Source organism: Chrysochloris asiatica, unplaced genomic scaffold, assembly GCF_000296735.1.
Source record: "Chrysochloris asiatica unplaced genomic scaffold, ChrAsi1.0 scaffold00013, whole genome shotgun sequence".
Classification (NCBI taxonomy): Eukaryota; Metazoa; Chordata; class Mammalia; order Afrosoricida; family Chrysochloridae; genus Chrysochloris; species Chrysochloris asiatica.
The window spans coordinates 14,275,849-14,296,080 of NW_006408531.1; the positions used below are offsets into that span (position 1 = coordinate 14,275,849).

The following is a 20,232-nucleotide window of genomic DNA, read 5'->3' on the forward strand; positions in this document are numbered from 1 at the left end:
CTTAAGAACAGGGTCTTCATCTTCTTTATAAGCCTCCAGGAGAGGTAAACTAGCCAATGTTTTCTCCAGGTCTTTCCCAAGAATCTTTAACCCCTGAGCTGCTTCTACTTCTTTATGCTTTTCATATTGGTTCTTCACTCGTAATTCCTTCATAGGAGGAAGTAGCAGGAGGCCTCGAATCTGAGTTACAATGTGCCCTTCTACTCCAGGAACAATGATCGTGTCCCCGTCCTTCCAATGCCTATTGATCAGTATCACATCTATAGTGGTGCTCATTCAGAGCTTCTCACCTCCATCACCTGTGCCCTCAGTCCTTCACAGTGTGCAAGTTTCTTGTTCTACATTGTCTGGGTTAACTCTACAAGAAGGTGTATCAGACTTCCCATCCCATTACCAGTATGTGTAGAGGTGGGCATCAATGACACAAAAGTTTGAGGGTCTTTATTTTCATAAATATAGGTCTGTATTTTATAAAACAAAGTCGCACTCGAACCCTGCTGTGCAAATTCTACAATAATAGCTTTTGCTCGCTCCTCAGATTCATCTTTTATGGCTTTTTTTTTTTTTTTCATCAATGTAGCAGAGTATGGGCTCTTTTTCCAATCATACAACCATTTCCTTTATTCTTGATAGAAGAAATCAATGTAGATGCAAAAAATAAAGTCCTTATTACGAAGACTTCGTTGCTCACTTTATAATCAAAGACACTCCTTTTAGAGTTAGTCCGCAATCAGGTGACAAATACAGTGTAAATAGTAGGACAGTTTTGGGACAAGAAAACTGCTGTTTTGAAAGTTTGAAAAACTTGCATCTTTTAAATGTAATGGTGAATTAAAAAATACAAATTATTTACCCCCTCCAACAGACATTTAGTACTAAAACAAAAAATAAATAGTAGTGGAAATAACTCCATACTTTTACTCAAATATAGAATTCTCTTAAGACATGAATACTAATTCTTTGCTGAATATTATTTTTGTTGCTCTATATTTATAGATAAAATTTTCACTGCTAATCTTTGGAGTCCTGGTGTAGCATTCATTGCATGATAATGCGCTGGACTGCAATGGCAGTTTGAGCTGCAAGTTCATCAGTTCAGACACACCAGTTGTCCCTCAGACACCCTATACAGGGTCACTGTGAGTCAGAACTGACTTGATGGCACTTAATAACAACAATCATCGCTTACAGACTTCCTATTGTGAAGGCTTGGAGCCCTGCAATGGCACTGTAGGACAAACACTGGACTGCTAATCACTAGGTTGGCCGTTCAGACCTCAGACCTACCAGCCACTCCCTGAAAACTCTATACAGGGTGGTTAAGAGTTGGAGCTGACTTGACGGCACTTAACAACAATGTGAAGACTGGCATATTTTTTATATTCATTGATTTTCTTGCTATTTAAACTGTGATGTTTTAAGACATACAACTCCCTTGGTACATTATGAGTTAATTTCATGAGTATTACCAAAATGCTGCTTGAAATATCAGCATCTAGTCTAATGAGATGGATCACATATATTTTATGAAAAATGCCATTCTGTTTTATATAGACTATAAACTTCATTCTTAAGTTGTTTCTCTCTGCTTTTCTTTCTCAGTGTGATTTTTTTTTTTTTTTCTGTTTCTTCCCATTCCATTTTCACTCAAAAACAAATAAAAAAAGGACTAAAAAGCATTTTAAACACAGATTACCGGGTACATAGAGTGACACAGCGGAGAGGTCTCTAGTTTTGTAATCCAGCAGAATGGAGTGATGTTCTAGCTCAGCCACTTCTAAGCTGTATGACTTAGTACTCCTGTGCTTCAGTTTTCCTTATTGATAAACTTGAGAGAATTTCATTTACTTTAAAGAGTTGTGGAAATTAGAAATATTATGGCTGAAGGTCTTATGCTTAGTTGTTGTCAAGTATGCTCCAATGCATAGCAATCCTATGAGACAGAACAAAACTTATCTGGTTCCTGTACCAGCCTCACAATCATTGGGATGTGTGAGTTCATGGTTGTAGCTAGTACATTAGTTAATCTCATTGAGGATCTTCCTCTTTTTCACCGACCCTCTATTTAACATACATCATATCCTTCTCCAGAGACTGGTGCCTCCTGATAGCAGGTCCAAAGTATGTGAGACAAAGTCTCACCATCCTCACTTCTAAGGAACATTTTGAATGTACTTCTTCCAAGACAGATTTGTTCATTTTTGGCAGCTCGTGGTATATTTAGTATTCTCCAGCACCGTAATCCGAAGACTACAGCCCTCAGTATGAGTTACCTCTCAATGTAAAGAAAATAAGAATTCTCACAACTGGACCAATAAACAATATCTTGATGAATCTGGAGACAGATTGAAGTTGTCAAGGGTCTCATTTTACTTGGATCAACACTCATGCACACGGCAGTCAAGGTATCAAATGACATATTACATTAGGCAAACATGAAGCAGAAGACCTCTAGAAAGTGTTAAAGAGCAAAGATGTCACTTTAAGGACTAAGGTGTGCTCAACTCAAGCCATGGTATTTTCAATCACCTCATACGCTTATGAAAGCTGGACAATGGATAATACTTGAAAAGAATTGATGCATTTGAATTATAGTGTTGGAGAAGAATACTGAATATAATATGGATTGTCAGAAGAAAATGAAAATCCTCACAAAATGACTAATAAATAACATCATAATAAACAGATAAATGATTAAAGTTGTCAATGACTTTATTTTGCTTGGATCCACCATCAACAAGCATGGAATCAGCAGTCAAGAAATCAGACATCTTACTGCTTTAGGCAGATCTGCTGCACAAGACCTCTTCAAAGTGTTAAGGAACAAAATGTCACTTTGATGACGTAGGTGCACCTGACCCAAGCCATGGTATTTTCATTCACTTATTTGACTGTGAAAGCTGAACAGTGAATAAGGAGGATGGGAAAGGAATTGGTGCGTTTGAATTATGGTTTTAGCGAAGAATATTGAAAGCATTATGGATTGCCATGAGAACAAACAGATGGCACACAACAATAACAACAAACTGTGAGAAAATAAAATGTTAAAATCACCTACTTGTGAATAGCATCACAAGGTAATCTCTCCATGTTGGTTGGTTGGTGTTTTCCGTCAAATCAATTTGGACTCATAGCAACTATATAGGACAGGATAGAAGTGCTCCATAGAGTTTGCTGTGGCACTGTAGGATAAGCACTGGACTGCTAACCACAGGTAAGCAGTTCAAATTTACCAGCCACTCCTTGGAAATCCTATGCAGGGTTGCTACTGGGTGGGAACCAATTTAATGGCACTTCACAGCAGCAACAACAATGTACATGGAAGCAGATTGATGGGTCTTTTCTCCCATGGAACAGCTGGTGGGTTCAAGTAGTCAGCCTTTCTGTTAATATCCAAGCCACTGGTGACATAATGACCTCCCTATTGGTTTTTTTTTTAAGTGCTGTTGAGTTGGTTCCAACTCATAGCGACCCTGTACAGGGTTTCCAATTAGTGGGGTTGAACCTCTGACCTTACAGCTCAAACTGACCTTGCGTTCCAGTGCATTATCCTGCAGCACCACACCAGGACTCCTGTTGTTGTTGTTAGGTGCCATTGAGGTGGTTCGGACTCATAGCAACGCCATGCACGACAGAACGAAACACTACCCAGTCCTGGGCCAACCTCAGAATCATTGCTAAGCCTGAGCCCATCACTGCCATCACTGTGCCAGTCCATCTTGTTGGGGGCCTTCCTCTTTTTCTCGGACCCTTCACTTTATCAAACATGATATCCTTCTCCAATGACATGTCCCTCCTGATAATGTGTCTGAAGTATGAGAGACAAAGTCTGGCCATCCTGGCTTCCAAGGAGCACTCTGGCTGTACTTCTTCCAGCACAGATTTGTTTGTTCTTTTGGTAGTCCATGGTACTTTCAATACTATCTTCTAACACCATAACTTAAATGCATCAGTTCTTCTATGGTCTTCCTTATCCATTGTTCAAGTTTCATATGCATATAAGATTATTGAAAATACCATGGTTTGGGTAAGATGCACCTTAGTCCTCAAACTGACATCTTTGCTCTTCAACACTTTAAAAGGTCTTGTGCAGCAGATTTGCCTAATTCAATATGTCAGTTGTTGCTGGTAAGTGCCATCAAGTCAATTTGGATTCATAGAGACCCCATTTGATACAGTAGAACTACCCCCACAGAGTCTCCCTGGGTCTGATTTTTTACAGGAGCAGTTCACTAAGTCTTTCTCTTGTGAGCTACTGGAGGAATTCAAACCTTCAACCTTTCAGTTAGTCGTTGAGTGCTTAGCTGTTGTATTATCAGGCTCCTTTAACCTCCCTCTGTAGGAAGATGTCCGTACTACATAGCACCAAGATTGGAGGTGTATCTGAACAAAAGTTTGGACTGTAAGCTTGGAACCTTTTTGTAATTGTATCATGTGTACTTTTTCCTTGGTCATTTCTCAGAGAAGCCTGCTCCTTTAGAATGAGTGCAGTAGTGCTGAGCCAACCCACCCAAAAATTTAGCAACAAGAGTTGCAAGCCATTGGGATTTGTGAGTTGTTTTCTACTGCAGCACAACTTACCCTTAAATGAACTGATGCATCACCTTGTGCTAAAATGGACCAAGAATAGTTTCGTTATTTTAACATCCACATGTACTTTTAAGAAATCTGGTTGCATAGGTGGTTAAGCCCTGGATTACTAACCACAAGACTGACTATTCAAACCCACCAGTCACTCTTCCGAAAAAAGATGAGCCTGGGGGGTTATGAGCTACTATTTTTGTCTCTTCTCTCTGCCTGGCTTTTGGTACGAAAAAACTGTATACTTTCTTCATTCAGCAAGTATGTATGTAGTGATCACATGCAATATGTCAAACATTCTCCTTTCTTCCCCCTATCTTCCCTCTCCCTCTGCTTCTCTTTTTGGTAAGCAGTCTAAGTATGGGTTTATCATTTTCAGTAACCTTTTCAAAGAACAAGCCTTTGGCACTGTTGATTTTCTCCATTGTACATCTGCTTTCTAGTTCATTGATTTCTATTATTTTTAATATCTTATTATCTCCTTTCTTCTATTTTGTTTGGGATTAATATGCTATTTTTCTAGACGGATGCTTGGAACATTGATTTATCAACTTTACTTCTTTTCTAAAATATACATTTAAAGATACTTTATTTTATATACCACAAACTTTTGATATATTAAACTTTAAATATTGCTCCAGTTCCGGTCAAATGCTTTTTAATTCCCAATGTGATTTCTTCTCTGACCCGTGCAGGTTTTAAGGAAGTGGGCAGCTCAATATTCAGACATTTGGGATTTTTCTAGTTATCTTTCTTCATTATTCTCTGTTGATTGTTTAATTCTGTTTGTGGTGAGATAGTAAACGGTATTATTTTAGTCCCTTGAAATTTGTCAAGAAGTGCTTTGTGGTCCAACATTATTGGGGTAGTGTTCTAGATGAAATCAGTCAGGTCAACTTGGTTGATCATGTTGTTTAAATCTTCCATATTCTCAGTGTTATTTTTATCGGTCTGTTTTATCATTACTGAGAGAAATGTTTCAAAATCTCCAGCTCTGATTATAGATTTAACTATCTTTTAGTTCTGTCCATTTTTTGTTCTCTCTATATGTATTGAAGCCAGGTTAGCAAGTATATTTAAGATTATAAATAGTATATTTAATTATATTTAAAAATATTATATTTAAGATGATAAAATTCTCAGTTTGCTTTTACCCCTTTAACATTATGAAATGACATTTGCTATCTCCTCTAATACTTTTGTCTTAAGGTCAGTAAAGTGACAACAGATCTCTTTTGATTAGTGTTTGTGTGCTCTAGATTCATGCATTTGTTCACTTCCATCCTGTCTGTATCCTTATATTTCAAGTGTGTCACTTGTAAGCATACTTAGTGGTGGTGTGCCATCAAGTAGTTACTGAGGAGCAGCTGGTGGATTCAAACTGCTGACCTTATGGTTAGCAGCCCAACACATAACCCACTCTACCACCAGGGCACCTTAAGCACATATGTTGTTGTTGTTAAGTGCCACTGAGTCAGTTCTGTCTTATAGCGACCCTGTATGGGGTTTCTATAGAGCAGCTGATCAGTTTGAACCCTGGATTGTGCAGTTCAAACTGACCTTGTAATCTAATGCATTATCCCACAGTGCCACACCAGGACTCCTAAGCACATAAAGTTCAGTCTTATTGTTGCAAAATCGGTCATTTACATTTCATGTGGGAACTGATAGTTGGGGTTATGTCTACCGTCGTGCTATTTGTTTTCTATTTCTCTCAGAGGCTCTTTGTTCCTTTGTTTTCGCCATCCTGTCTCATTCTTATTAATATAGCATTTTTGTTAATCTGTTTTATCTTATATTGGCTCTGAAGTAATATATTTGTATTATTTGCTTAGAAGTACTCTAGAGATTACTATCTGCATCTTTAACCTTTACAGTCTACCTTAATTACATTTTTACTTTACCCTGTCCTGAAAAAAGAAAGAAATATTAGCAGTTTAAATATTCAATAGCTTTTAAGTAGGATTTTATTTTGCTTTATCTAGTCACATATTTAAGGAGCTCTGGTAATGTAATGGTTTTGAATCGGGTTGCTAACCTTAAGGTCAGCAGTTCGAAACTACCAGCTGTTCCGTGGGAGAAAGATGAGGCTTTCTGCTCCCGTAAAGATTTACAGCCTCGGAAACCCTAAACATGGTTGCTATGGGTTGGAACTGACTCAATGGCACTTAACAACAACGTCACATATTTGGAGTCTTGATGTGGCACTGTAGGATAAGCACTGGAGTGCTAATTGCAAGGTCCATGGTTCAAACCCAACAACCATTCCTCGGAAACCTTATACGGGGTTGCTATGAGTTAGAACAGACTTGAAAATTCTCAGCAACAAAATTCATGTATTTACCTTCTGATGCTCTTTCCTTCTGTTGTTGATGCTTCCAGTGGGACCATTTTCCTTTAGCTCCCTCCCTACCCTCACCTTTCTTCTTTCTTCCCTGTAAAGATGTCATTCCAGTGTCTCTGGTTTCCTTAGTTTGTGTTTCAAATTAGTTTGTGTTCAAAGTAAACTCTCAGTTTTATTGCTCCTTTGAAGGTAAACTATTGTTTTTCTCGGGCTGATTTTAAGATGTTTCTCTCTTTGCTTTCTGCATTTAGATTGTGATTATTTTATTTTATTTTATTTTGCTTGAGGTTTGTAATTATTTTATATTATCCTGCTCCTGAAACTGAAGATTGATGATTTCCATCAACTTTAGAACATTTTTGACCATTATTGTCTTCAAATGTTTCTTGTGCTCTATTTTCTCTTTCTAAAACTACAGTGATAATATAGATATTAGATCATTGCATTATGCCTACATATCATGAGTGTTCTGGTATGGGTGTATGAGGTTGTCATTTCCCCCCCATTCTTCTCCTTTTACTTCAATTAGGATACTTTCTTTTCATCTGTTTTTGAACTCGCCAAACCTGTCTTCTGCTATGTCTAGTATGTTGCTAGTGAGGTTTTAATTTCACATATTCTTAGTTCTAGATTACTTGATTACCACTTTTTTTAGATTCCAACTCTCAGTTTAAATTGTTTATCTTTTCATCCATTTTGTTTATCTTTTTTTCTGTTTTATTTATTATACTTCTACAGGCTTGGACTCCTCTAGTTTTATTTTATCAGGCCAACTCATGTAACTATCAAGAAATATACTAGTTTCTCTCTCTCTCTTTTGTAGAATTTCAAATCAAGCTAAATATCTCAGTATATCGCAAGCACGCATCTAATTGTTGTTATTGTTGTTGTTAGGTGCCATCAAGTAGGTACCAACTAGTAGCAAGTTTATGCACAATAGAATGAAATACTGCCCGATCCTGCACCTACCTCACGATCATTACTACACTTGAAGCCATTGTTGCTGACACGGTCTAGTGTCTTAATTGTATACCCCAAATCAACAAATTCCACTATGGAAGCTAGTAGCAATGTGCAAGGACTCTCAACTCGCTGGAGTTTTATTTCAAGATTTTTTTTTCAGTGTTTCCATAAATCTGTACTATCTTATAAACAGTGTAGGGGGCGGGTTTGTAGGGTATACCCTTTGGTTGGTTGATGATGCGTGGAGGGGATTGGAACCATGGCAATGAAACAATATACGATGGAATGAATGTAAAACTAAAGTTCTCTCATGTAAACTATCATGTAATTCACAATAATAATAATAAAAAAGAACACAAAGATTAACATAAAATGTAGTTATCCATCTCTTAAAAAAAAAAAAAGCTAATAGGAAAAACCTGGCATTAGTAATGTGGTAGATTACAGTGAGAACAATAGTAAGGTTACTGCAGAGAGCTATGCATCTATATAATTAAACTTAAACCATTTTGGTGGACAGTAGTGCAAGAAATGCCTGCTGGGAACATGAGAGGCCCATATGTAAAACTGTCTCAGAGTAAGAATTTGGCTTGCTGGTTACACAATGCAGAGGAAAGGAAGCAGATCACTTGGGTTCATTTCCTACGTTTATTTCCCTTTAACATCAAAGCTTATCATCATTATTTTTTACATGAATTATGCTGGTAAACAGTATACTTAATCTTATGCATTAGTCTGTTAGGAATCATGTATAAACAGCTTATGTGGTCGCGTTACTTCTCCCTGACATCCCTGAATGGAACACTAGTATCTTTGTGTCTCTGTCTTCCAATATGCATAATCATGAAGTGAATGCTAATTTTGATCTTCTGATAATGAGTATTTATTTACTAAGTGATTAGGTCTTGTCATATCTAAATGCTTGTGTTGGCATCCTTAAATAAATATGTGTTTCTTGGAAGTCCCCCCCCCAAAAAAAAAAAAAGTTTTAAGTCCTCTTCACTTTCAGCAAGCAAGGTTGTATCATCTGCATATCACAGGTTGTTAAGAAGTCTTCCTCCAATCCTGATGCCACGTTTTTCTTCATATAGTCCAGCTTCTCGAATTTTATTGGCTCAGCATACATACTGAATAAGTATGGTGAAAGACTGCAACCTTAATGCATACCTTTTCAAATTTTAAATCATACAGTGTTCCTTCTTTCTGTTCAAACAACTGCCTCTTGCTCTATGTAGAGGTTCCTCATGAACGTAATTAAGTGTTCCGGAATAGTCATTCTCTGCAATGTTGTCATAACTTGCCATGAACCACACAAATCTAAAGCTTTTGTGTAGTCAATAAAGTACAGGCATCTTTCTGGTATCCTCTGCTTTCAGCCAAGATTCATCTGATGTCAGCAATGATATCCCTCATTCCACGTTCTCTTCTGAATCTGGCTTGAACCTCTAGAAGTTCTCTGTCAATGTATGGTTGCAGCCATTTTTGTATTTAACAAAATTACTTGCATACACTATTAATGATATTTTCTTATGATTTCTGCATTCTATTGGGTTACCTAACTTTGGAATAGGTTCCAGTTTGTAAACCAGGTAGTTGTCTTCCAAATTTTTTGTCATAGATGAGTGAGTGCCTCTAGCACTGCCTCAGTTTGTTGAAAGATTACAAATTCTGTTCCATCAATTCCTGGTGCCTTGTTCTTTGCCAATGCCTTCAAAACACCTTGAACTTCTTCCTTCAGTATCATTGGCTCTTGAGTATATGCTACCTCTTGAAATGTTTGACTATCAACCATTTCTTTTTTTGTACAGTGACTTTGTATTCCTGCCATCTTCTTTTGATGCTTTCTGCATCATTCAATATTTTGCCCATGGAATCTTTCAGTATTGCAGTTCGAGGCTTGAATTTTTTTCTTAAATTCCCTTCAGCTTAAGAATTGCTGAGTGTGTGCTTCCCTTTTCGTTTTCTAATTCCAGGTCTTTGCATGGTTCCTTATATTTGACTTTATCATCTTAAACTGCCCTTTGAACGTCCTCATTTCTTCCATTTGCTTTAGCATCTCTGTGCTGGAGAGCAAGTTTCAGTGTCTCTTCTGACATCCATTTTTGTATTTTCCTTCATTCTTGACTTCTTAATGACATTTTGCTTTCTTCCTGTATGATGTTCTTGATTTCATCCCACAACTCTTCTGGTCTTCAGTTTTAGTGTCTGATGCATCAGATCTGTTCTTCAGGTGATCTCTAAATTCAAGTAGGATATGTTCAAGGTTATATTTTGACTCTCGTGGACTTGTTTTAATTTTCTTCAGCTTCAGCCTGAACTTGCATATAAGCAATTAATGATCTGTTCCACAGTCTACCCCAGACCTGTTTTGGCTGAAGATAATGGAGCTTTTCTACCGTGTCTTTCCACAGATGTAGTCAATTTGATTTCTGTGTATTCCACTGGTGAGGTCTATGTGTATCGTCATCTTTTATGTTGTTTAAAAAGGTATTTGCAATGAAAAAGCCATTGGTCTTGCAAAATTGTATTGTGCAGTCTGCTACATCATTTCAATCACTAAGGTCATATTTTCCAACTACTGATCCTTCTTGTTTGTTTGCAACCTTTGAATTCCAATCTCCAGTAATATCAATACATCTTGATTGCATATTAGATAGAATTTTTCAGTTTCTTCATCACTGGTTTTCGTGGTTGGTACATAACTTTGAATAATAAGTCATATTAACTGATCTTCCGTGTAGGTGTATGGATATTTTCCTATAGGCAGTGTTGTACTTCAGGACAGATCTTGATATGTTCTTTTTTATTTTGCATATGATGTCATTCCTCTTTAATTTGTCATTTCTGGCATAATAAATCATGTGATTATCAGATCCTAAATGGCCAATACTAGTCCATTTTAGCTCACTAATGCCTAGGATATCGATGCTGATGTATTGCATTTCATTTGTCACAATTTTCAATTTTCCTACATTCATATTTCATACATTACATGTTCCAATTATTAATGGATGTTTACAGTTGTTTCTCTTCATTTAGAGTTGTGCCCCATTAACAGTTATGGTCCCGAGGGCCTTATTCCATTCACATCATCATAGGCAACTCTACTTTAAGGAGGCAGCTCTTCCCTAGTCATATTTTGATTGCTTACTAACATGTGAGGCTCTATCTTCTGGCACTATAGCTGACAATATTCTGGTGCTTTTTATCATGTTTCAGTATTCAATATTCGATATTCAATGATAGTGTTCCACTGTTATTCATAAGGTTTTCTGTGACTAAATATTCAGACGTATTCTGCCTTTCATTCTACCTAGTCTGTCTTCGTCTGGAAGCTCAGCTGAAACCTGTCCATTATGGGTGACACTACTGGTGTTTAAAATACCCATGGCATAGCTTCCAGAATTACAGCAGCATACAAGCCACCATAGTGTGACAAACTGACAGAGAAGTGGTGGAAAGGTTCATGGAAAAAATGGAACTAAAAGATAATGAAATCTTTCCACTAACTTTTTGAAGCCCCCATTTTTTAATGATATGTATGAAGTGGCTTCAAAAATTTATGGGAAAATTGCACTGTCTTTTCATTCCACTTTTCCATGATCTTTCTGAGACCCCTGTATAGGGCAGATTTTTCTTTATTCTGTAATAAAGATACATAGTATTTTGATTTCCAGAGACTATTAATAGGATTTTTCCTTAGTACCCATTTTACTGTCGTGGAGTGATATACACATTAGAAAAAATATAAATTATTTTTATTGTGCCTATGTTTTGGTTTCTCTGCTATTCATAAGGTTTTCAGTGACTAAATATTCGGAAGTAGTTCATCACTCCTTCTTGCTAGTCTGTCTTCGTCTGGAACCTCATCTGAAACCTGTCCACATGGGTGACCCTGTTGGTATTTAAAATACCCGTGGCATAGCTTCCAGAATCACAGCAACCCACAAGCCACCACAGTACGACAAACTGACAGATGTGTGGTGTCAGTTGGATTGGAAGAAGATCCATATTTGTGCCCATTCCGAAGAGAGGTGACCCAGCGGAATGTGGAAATCATCAGACAATCTCTTTGACATCTCAAGCGAGTAAAGTTTTGCTAAACATAATACAGAAACAGCTGCAAGCAAACACTGACAGAGAACTTCCAGAGGTTCAAGCCAGATTCAGAAGAGGATGGGGAACAAGGGATATCGTTGCTAATGTCTGATGGAATTTGGCTGAAAGCAGAGAATACCAGAAAGATATTTAGCCCTGCTTTATTGACTACACAAAGGGTTTCAATTGTGTGGATCATGACAAACTATGGACAACATAGTGAAGTATGAGTATTCTGGAACACTTAATTGTGTTCATGAGGAAAATGTATATCAACAAGAAGCAGTTGTTCGAACAGAACATGGGAACACTGAATGGTTTAAAATTAAGCAAGGTGTGCAATAGGATCATATTCTTTCACCATATTTATTCAACCTGTATGCTAAGCAAATAATCCGAGAAGCTAGGTTATATGAAGAAAACGTGACATCAGAATTGGAGGAAGAGTCATTAACAACCTGTGATATGTAGATGATACAAACTTGCTTGCTGAAAGAGAAGAAGACATAAAATATTTACTGATGGAGATCAAAGAGCACAGCCTTCAGTATGGAATGTATCTCAATGTAAAGAAAACAAAAATCCTCACCGCTGGACCAATAAACAACAGTCTTAGTAACGGAGAAACGATTGAAGTTGTCAAGGACTTCATTCTTCTTGGATCAACTGTCAACACTCATGGAAGCAGCAGTCAAGAAATCAGATGACGTACTGCATTAGGCAAAACTGCTGAACAAGACCTTTTTAAAGTGTTGAAGAGCAAAGATGTCAGCTTCAAGACTAAGGTGTGTCGGACTCGGGCTAAAGTATTTTCAATAACCTCATATGCATGCAAAAGCTGGACAGTGAGTAAGGAAGACTATAGAAGAATTGATGCTTTTGAGTTGTGGTGTTGGAGAAGAATATTGAGAGTGCTGTCGGCTGCCAAAAGAACAACCAGATCTGTGTTGCCACAGAGTTCCTTGGAGGCCAGGATGGCCAAACTTCGTCTCTCATACTTCAGACATATTGTCAGGGACCAGTTGCTAGAGAAAGATAGCATGTTCGGTAAAATGGAAGGTCAGAGAAAAAGAGGAAGACCCCAGCGAGATGGATTGGCAAAGTGGCAGTATCAGTGGGGTGAAGCGTGGCAACAATTGTGAAGTTGGCCCAGGACCAGCAGTTTTTTGTTATGTTGTACATAGGGTCGCTGTGAGTCGGTATCGACTCGATGGCACCTAACAACAACAGATTTTGGTTGGATGGAGTCCTGGTGTGGTGCTGTAGTATAAGCACTCCACCACAAGGCTGGTTTGGACCACAAGGTTGGTTGTTCCAACTCAGCAGCTGTTCCTATGAAACATTATACAGGGTCACTGTGGGTCAGAACCTACTTGACAGCACTTACCAATAGCAGAACCAACAATACTTTGGTTCAATTTACAGACATATATATTGCTTATGATAACAGAAAAACAGATGAATAAAAAACCCCATCGTTTTACTTGGTTTGATTGTGGCACATAGGAAGTACTAAGCCAATATATATTTACTGACTGGGACATGTCTTATGTACTTGTATATTTCTTTTTGTATCTTTAAGAGAGATGATCCCTGTTCTTTGGTTTCAGGGAAAATAAAAGAATTTACTTGTTGAAAAATACTGTACATCTTGAGATTAATGACCCTTTGTGATAGATAGAAAGGAAAATATATATGTTGTCTCTTTTTGTTTAAACTCTGTTTGGTTGGAACCCTCTACTTGCCTCTGACAAAGTCTTTGAGGTTTATCTGAGCCTATCTAAGCCTGGAGTTGTGGTGTGGCACTATGGATTAATGCGCTGAACTGCAAAGTCAGTTTGAACTGCAGGCTTGGCATTCCAAGTTCACCAGTCTCTCATAGGAACTCTTATACTGTGTCGCTATGAGTCGGATCCGACTCTATGAGACTTAACAACATCTGAGAATTATTAATCCTTTCTTTGAGTGATATGGCTGGCTTTGAATGTCGACATTCTGAGTACATTTTCTATTTTAGAGTTGGAAACACATGAATACCCTGAATATCTAGAGAAATAAAGATTTTTTAAATTACCAACAGAGACACATAATTATATGAGCTAACAAATTAAGTTGAATACTTACTGGATTTTTAATTTTTGTTTTAATTCAGAGATATTGTTCCCACTTAAAATTATTACCCTTCAAAAGGAAATATGGCCCTCAATATTCCGAAAAATACGCACTTTTTCTTTTCTGTTGATGTTCAAACTGCTTTAAATTATAGAATATTTCAAGTGTGACATTATGGGTTAATGGTTACGAATAGGTCAGCAGTTCGAAACTACCATGGGAGAAAGATGAGGCTTTCTGCTCCTATAAAGATTTACAGCCTCGGAAACCCTGTACAGGGTCGCTATGAGTCGGAACTGACTCCACGGCACATAACAACAATAATAACTGCAAAGTCAGTTTGAACCATAAGGTTGGCAGTTCAAGCTCACCAGCCACTCCTCAGAAACCCTATACAGGGCTGCTGTCGATTGGAACGGACTCAATGGCTCTAAACAACAACAACAAAAATTTCAAGTACAAATAAAAATCTAGAAACACAGTATACTATGTACTACTAATGTGTAAAACATCAATTTTACTGCTTTTTTTCTGTTTTCACAGTTAAGATGTAACTATACTTTCACTCGATCCACAATTAAAAAACTAAAAAAAAAGAAAAAGATATAAGTAGAAGTGCTCTACCTTAGAATTATAGTATTTTTTCCCTACATCATTAATTTTGAGGAGCAATCCCATAGACCTTCGTTACATATTTAGTCCTTATGTTTTCTTTAGTATTTTGATAAAGATTTACTATATTATGTGTTTATCTCAGATGGTTCTTTTAATCACTAGGGTATTTATTTTAATTTTGTTCTTCTCCATGCTCTCAAATGAAATAATATCGAAGGACTTTTTGTCATAATTAAATGATGTATATGAACAAATCCCTAACATAGGTACTAGGGAATATCATCTAGAAAATACAGTGGGTGTACAAACAGAAAACTCTTTCCAAATGTTGAAATGTTTTCCAAGGTTGATACTCCATTGCATGCATATTTTAAAAAAGTTCCTTATTGCATTCTAACCAAAATTTGTGTGCACATGCACGATTCCTAGTCATCTTAATTTCTTACTGTCATTGACCTTGTTTTTTATGTTTCTGTCCTACTCTTTTGGAACTGATCCTTTCAGACAGTTACCTAGCTTACACTCCATAATGTTTTGTGTATTTTAAGGATTTAAAAAACAAACTTCTTTTAAGATGATGCTTTTATAGCTCTCCAACATCTATAAAAATAGGTTTTGAAAAGATATCTTTCACCCCTAGTTATTGTAAAAGGAGTGTTGGCTTCCTAGCAGGCTACTTACTACATCCTGCTTGGAAAGAGAAGTTTTTTCCCCCACATTGAATATTCTTCTACAATATAAGGAAGAGAATACATAGTTTCTCAACATGGAGAATATATTTTAGTCCATATTCTGCTTTATAATATAATTGGAAATTGAAAGTAATTTTTCATCGTATAGCAAAGACTTGTATCTAAAGTTCTGATTGCTTATTTCAAGTTGTTTTCTAATTACACTAAAATTCAGAGTGCAGGCATCTCATTTTAGGGCCACTAAGAGTCAGAACCGACTCTGGCACACAACCACCACCACCACACATACGTGCACAGTCACATATTTTGCTGAGGATAGCATTTTTTCAAAGTCTGGGACAAGCCATGTGAGGATGAATTTAGTGGGGGGTACAATGGAGCCTGAGGTGACGCTATGTAGTTACTTAAGCATTAAATCCTAAATTAAATAGCACACCAGATTCTGGGGTGAAGGCCAGTGGAATATTTTTACTTACCCAGGCGTTGGACTTATATAAACAGAAGCTCTTGCACACCCAGGATTTCATGATTGAGAAAGTAAACTTGTACATTTGTTTTTTTATAGGTTCAAAAAGGCATTTGAATCTGAGCCAACACTGCAGTCCGGAATTAATTATGCGGTCCTCCTCTTGGCAGCTGGGCACCAGTTTGAATCTTCCTTTGAACTCCGGAAAGTTGGTAATTATAGCTTGTTATTTACATGAAAATCCAGACATGGAACCCAAGTTTGTGCAAAGAAAAATAACCAGATCTGACTTACTGGGGAAGAAAAAAAGTTTATTACATCTCCTTGTTTAATATTTCATACTTTGGTGCAGAAACCTGATATTATTAGGATGCAATTTAGTGTTTAAGATATTTTACTAATTTCTAAAAGCACCCTGGTTAATATTTTTACTCTACTTAACATAGCAATAGTAAAGGTATTCCTTTTCCTTATAGAAAAGTAAATCCTAGAATTTTTTTTTTTTTTTTTTACATTATTTGGAAAGGTTTATAAAATACCCATATCTAATACTTTTTGAAGGTAAATGAAGTTTTATTGAGTTTGTTGGTAGGTGCTCTTGAGTTGATTTCAATGTGTTGTGACCCCAATGAGATATAAAGGTTGCCCCATAGTGTGTTCTACGCTATAAACTTTACAGAAGTAGACGCCAGGTCTTTTCTCCTTCAGAACCACTGGGTGGGTGTGAATTGCCAACCTTTCTGTTGTCGCCAAGCACTTAATCATTGCACAAAAAGACTCCTTAACAGAGTAGTAAGGACCTTTTTAAGGTCCAGAGTAAAAGAATGATAAAGTATTTTTCACTGTTGAATTGCAGTGACATTCAAGGTCCAAAATGCTATTTGAAATTCTCTTTTTTCATTTGTTAAGTGAAATCAGGAAAAATAAATTACAACTTGTACTTTTCAGAAAATAAGAGTTATAATAAAATTTTGCATCTAAAGTTAACTTCTAAAAATCTACACTAGTAAAAACTTTACTGCACAGTCTAAAATCAATTTTTATTGCTCTAGTCTTGAATGACTCTTCGGGCTGCTAATCTCATGGTCAGCAGTTCGAAACTACCAGCTGTTCCGCAGGAAAAAGGTGAAGGCTTTCTGCTCCCGTAAAGATTTACAGCCTCAGAAATCCTGTAGCACCCAATTAATAGAACTCACAAGGTATAGAGACTTAAGTTATATAACACTACATAGAAGCCATCAGAGAAATCCAGAGGGTGAGGACTGTACAAGACAGTCCTCTGGTCTCTTCAGAATGTCAGTGTCATAAAGAATTGTGTGGGTGAATTGGTTCAATGAAAGGAGATTTAGGTGGGTGTTAGGGTTGTATTCTTTCACCGTACTTATTTAATCTGTATAATAAATCTGAACAAATAAAATCTGAGAAGCTGGATTAATGAGGAAAAACGTGGCATCAGTATTGAAGGAAGACTCATTAACAACCTGCAATCTACCGATGATACAACCTTCCTTGCTGAAAGCAAACAGGCTTAAAATACTTAACTGATGAAGATCAAGACCGCAGCCTTCAGTGTGGGTTGCACCACAATGTAAAGGAAACAAAAATCTTCACATCCATATAAATGGAGAAAAGATTGAGGTTGTCAAATACTTCATTTTGCCCAGATCCACAATCAACACTTATGGAAGCAGCAGTCAGGAAATCAAAGGACGCATTGCATTGGGAAAATCTGCTGCACAAGACCTCTTTGAAGTGTTGAAGAGCAAAGATGTCAGTTAAAGGACTAAGGTGTACCTGATTCAAGTCATGGTATTTTCAGTAACCTCATATGCATGTGAAAGTTGGACAGTGATTAAGGAAGACCATAAAAGAATTGGCACATTTGAGTTATGGTGTTGGAGAAGAATATTAAAAGTGCCATGGACTGCTAAAAGAACAAACAGGTCTATGTTGGAAGAAGCGTTGTTGTACATGGGGTCGCCATGAGTCATTACTGACTGGGAAGGCACTTAACAACAACAGAGACACAAAAACAAAAGCAATGAGTGATTCTTGACTCCATTTTGGTTTAGATAAAAACTCTAGGAAATGTGGAAACAATTAGGCAATTTGAATCAGGACTAGATATTAGATAATGTTGTTGTTGTTAGGTGCCATTAAGTAGGTTCCGACTCATAGCAACCCTATGCACAACAGAAGGAAACACTGTCTGGTCCTGTACTATCCTCACAATTGTCAAATTTGAGCCACTGTTATTGCTACTGTATCAATCCGTCTCCTTGGTGGTCTTTCTCTTGTTCTTTGACCTTCCACTTTACCAAGCATGATGTCCTTCTCCAGTTACTAATCCCTCCTGACAACTTGTCCCAAGTACAACAGAGGAAGTTACACCAGCCTCGTTTCTAAGGATTTTCTATCTGTACTTCTTCCAAAACAGACTTGTTTTTACTTCTGGCAGTCTATACTCCTTGTCAGCAGTGGATTGCTTATTGCTATGATGCCGAACAAGTTTCAGCAGATCTTTCAGACTAAGATGAACTAGAAAGAAGGGCCCAATGACTTACTTCTGAACATCATCCAATTAAAACTTTATAGAAAACAACAGTCTGATCCACAACTGATCACGGAGATGACACCGAATTGGGCAGTGCTAAGTGGGCCCAACTCAGCAGTCACTAACAGCAATAATGGAATAGCGTATGTAAGAGAATGTCCTTTATGCTTCCAGGTGAAATGTCATGGTGTCTGTCATTTTAAATCATTCAGCAGCCGTAAAATGGTAAAAGGTTAACAATTTTTGAGTATATGGTAACTCATTGTAGTGGTCTTTGTCTTTTTATGTATATTTGAAATACTGTATAGTGGAAAGTTAAAAAGAAAAAGCAATTTAATCTCTACCATATACAGGCTGATGGTGCTTGACATTGTTAAACCTTTCTGGACTTTGTTTTCCTTGTTGTAAAGGGCGATAAACTCTAACTTTTTGTGTTGTTCTTGAATTCAAGATTTAACGTTTCAAATATGTATTGCACAGCAAATGTCAGTTTAAGTTCTGTTTCCTGACTTTCTCTGTTTAAAACAGTCTTGAATCTAGTAACTACTTTAGGATGATGAAACTGTGTTTGAAGCTAAACTATGGAAAATACTCAATGCTTAGAGGTCAACCAATTCTAAGTAGACCATTGTCAAAATATAAATGGGTTCAGCAATGAGTCAATAGACAACTGAATCAAAAACTCTCTAGTTAAAAGAGTAGCAACTTGTTATTTGTTATTTTATAAATTCAGCCAAACTTTTTCTAAAGACAGAAAAATGTGAAGCTGTTAAGGACTTGGTAAACTAACTAGTTGCTGTTGAACCAACTCCAGCTGATGACTATGCTGTGTGTCAGAGTAGAGCTGTGCACCATAGGATTTTCAAGGACCAATTTTTGTGAAAGGAGGTCTAAAGGCCCTTCTTCAAAGGTGCCTCTGGGAGGACTTGAACCACTAGCTTTTTGGTTATCTGTCAAGTGCATTAACCATTTTACCCCCAGGGACTTGAAGGACTTGGTAGACAGGTATAATTGCCTATCAGAGATAGTGCTTTAACACGTTGCTTCTTTGAATCAAGAACCTTAAAAAAATGTTCATAACCTTGAGCCAAGTATAAAGCTACTTCTGAGATTACCCTATAGAAATCATCCTAAGTGTAGAACAAATGTTATGTACTAAAATGTTTATTCCTGTATTTCTTTGAATAGAGAGACAAAGAGACAGAACTCTAAAATATTAAAAAATTAGGCGTTTCCTTAACTCCATATTTAAAAGACTTGTAGCATTCCTTGAGGGCAATTTGGCAAACTGTATCAATACATAAGATGGGTACATCTCTTGCCCTGAGAAAGTCTCCTTCTAGGCTTTCTAGATGCCTATGGATAAGGTCCCTGGTGCACCTGGATGGGGAACAGGTTTTGTGCTCTGCTGCTAACTGGGAGATCGCTGGATCAGTTTCACCCAGAGATGCCTTGAGGAAAAGGCTTGGTGATCTACTTTTAAAACAAAATCAGCGATTGAAAATCCTATGGAGCTTGTTTAACTCTGACACATGTAGGGCTACTGTATGTTGGAATTGACTTGACAGCAACTGGTTTAATATATGTATAGATGTATATTTACTGTAAGAGTCCTGGTGCGGTGCTGTGGGTTAATGTGCTAAACTGCAATGTTGGTTTGGACCATAAGGTCGACGGTTCAGACTCACTAGCCGCTCCTCAGAAACCCTATACAGGGTTGCTAGGGGTTGGACCTGACTCCATGGCACTTAACAACAACAACAACAATTTACTATAAATATATATATTTATACATCCACATGATACA

At 37.2% G+C, this 20,232-nt stretch overlaps 1 protein-coding gene across 1 annotated transcript in view; it reads left to right on the forward strand.

Moving 5' to 3' along the window:
* Positions 1-20,232, forward strand: part of MAP3K5 (mitogen-activated protein kinase kinase kinase 5) — a 311,649-nt gene that overhangs the window by 156,316 nt on the left and 135,101 nt on the right. The window contains exon 9 of the mRNA XM_006834631.1: positions 15,971-16,083. Coding sequence (XP_006834694.1) covers positions 15,971-16,083 — 113 coding nt within the window. The remainder of the gene's footprint in view (positions 1-15,970; positions 16,084-20,232) is intronic.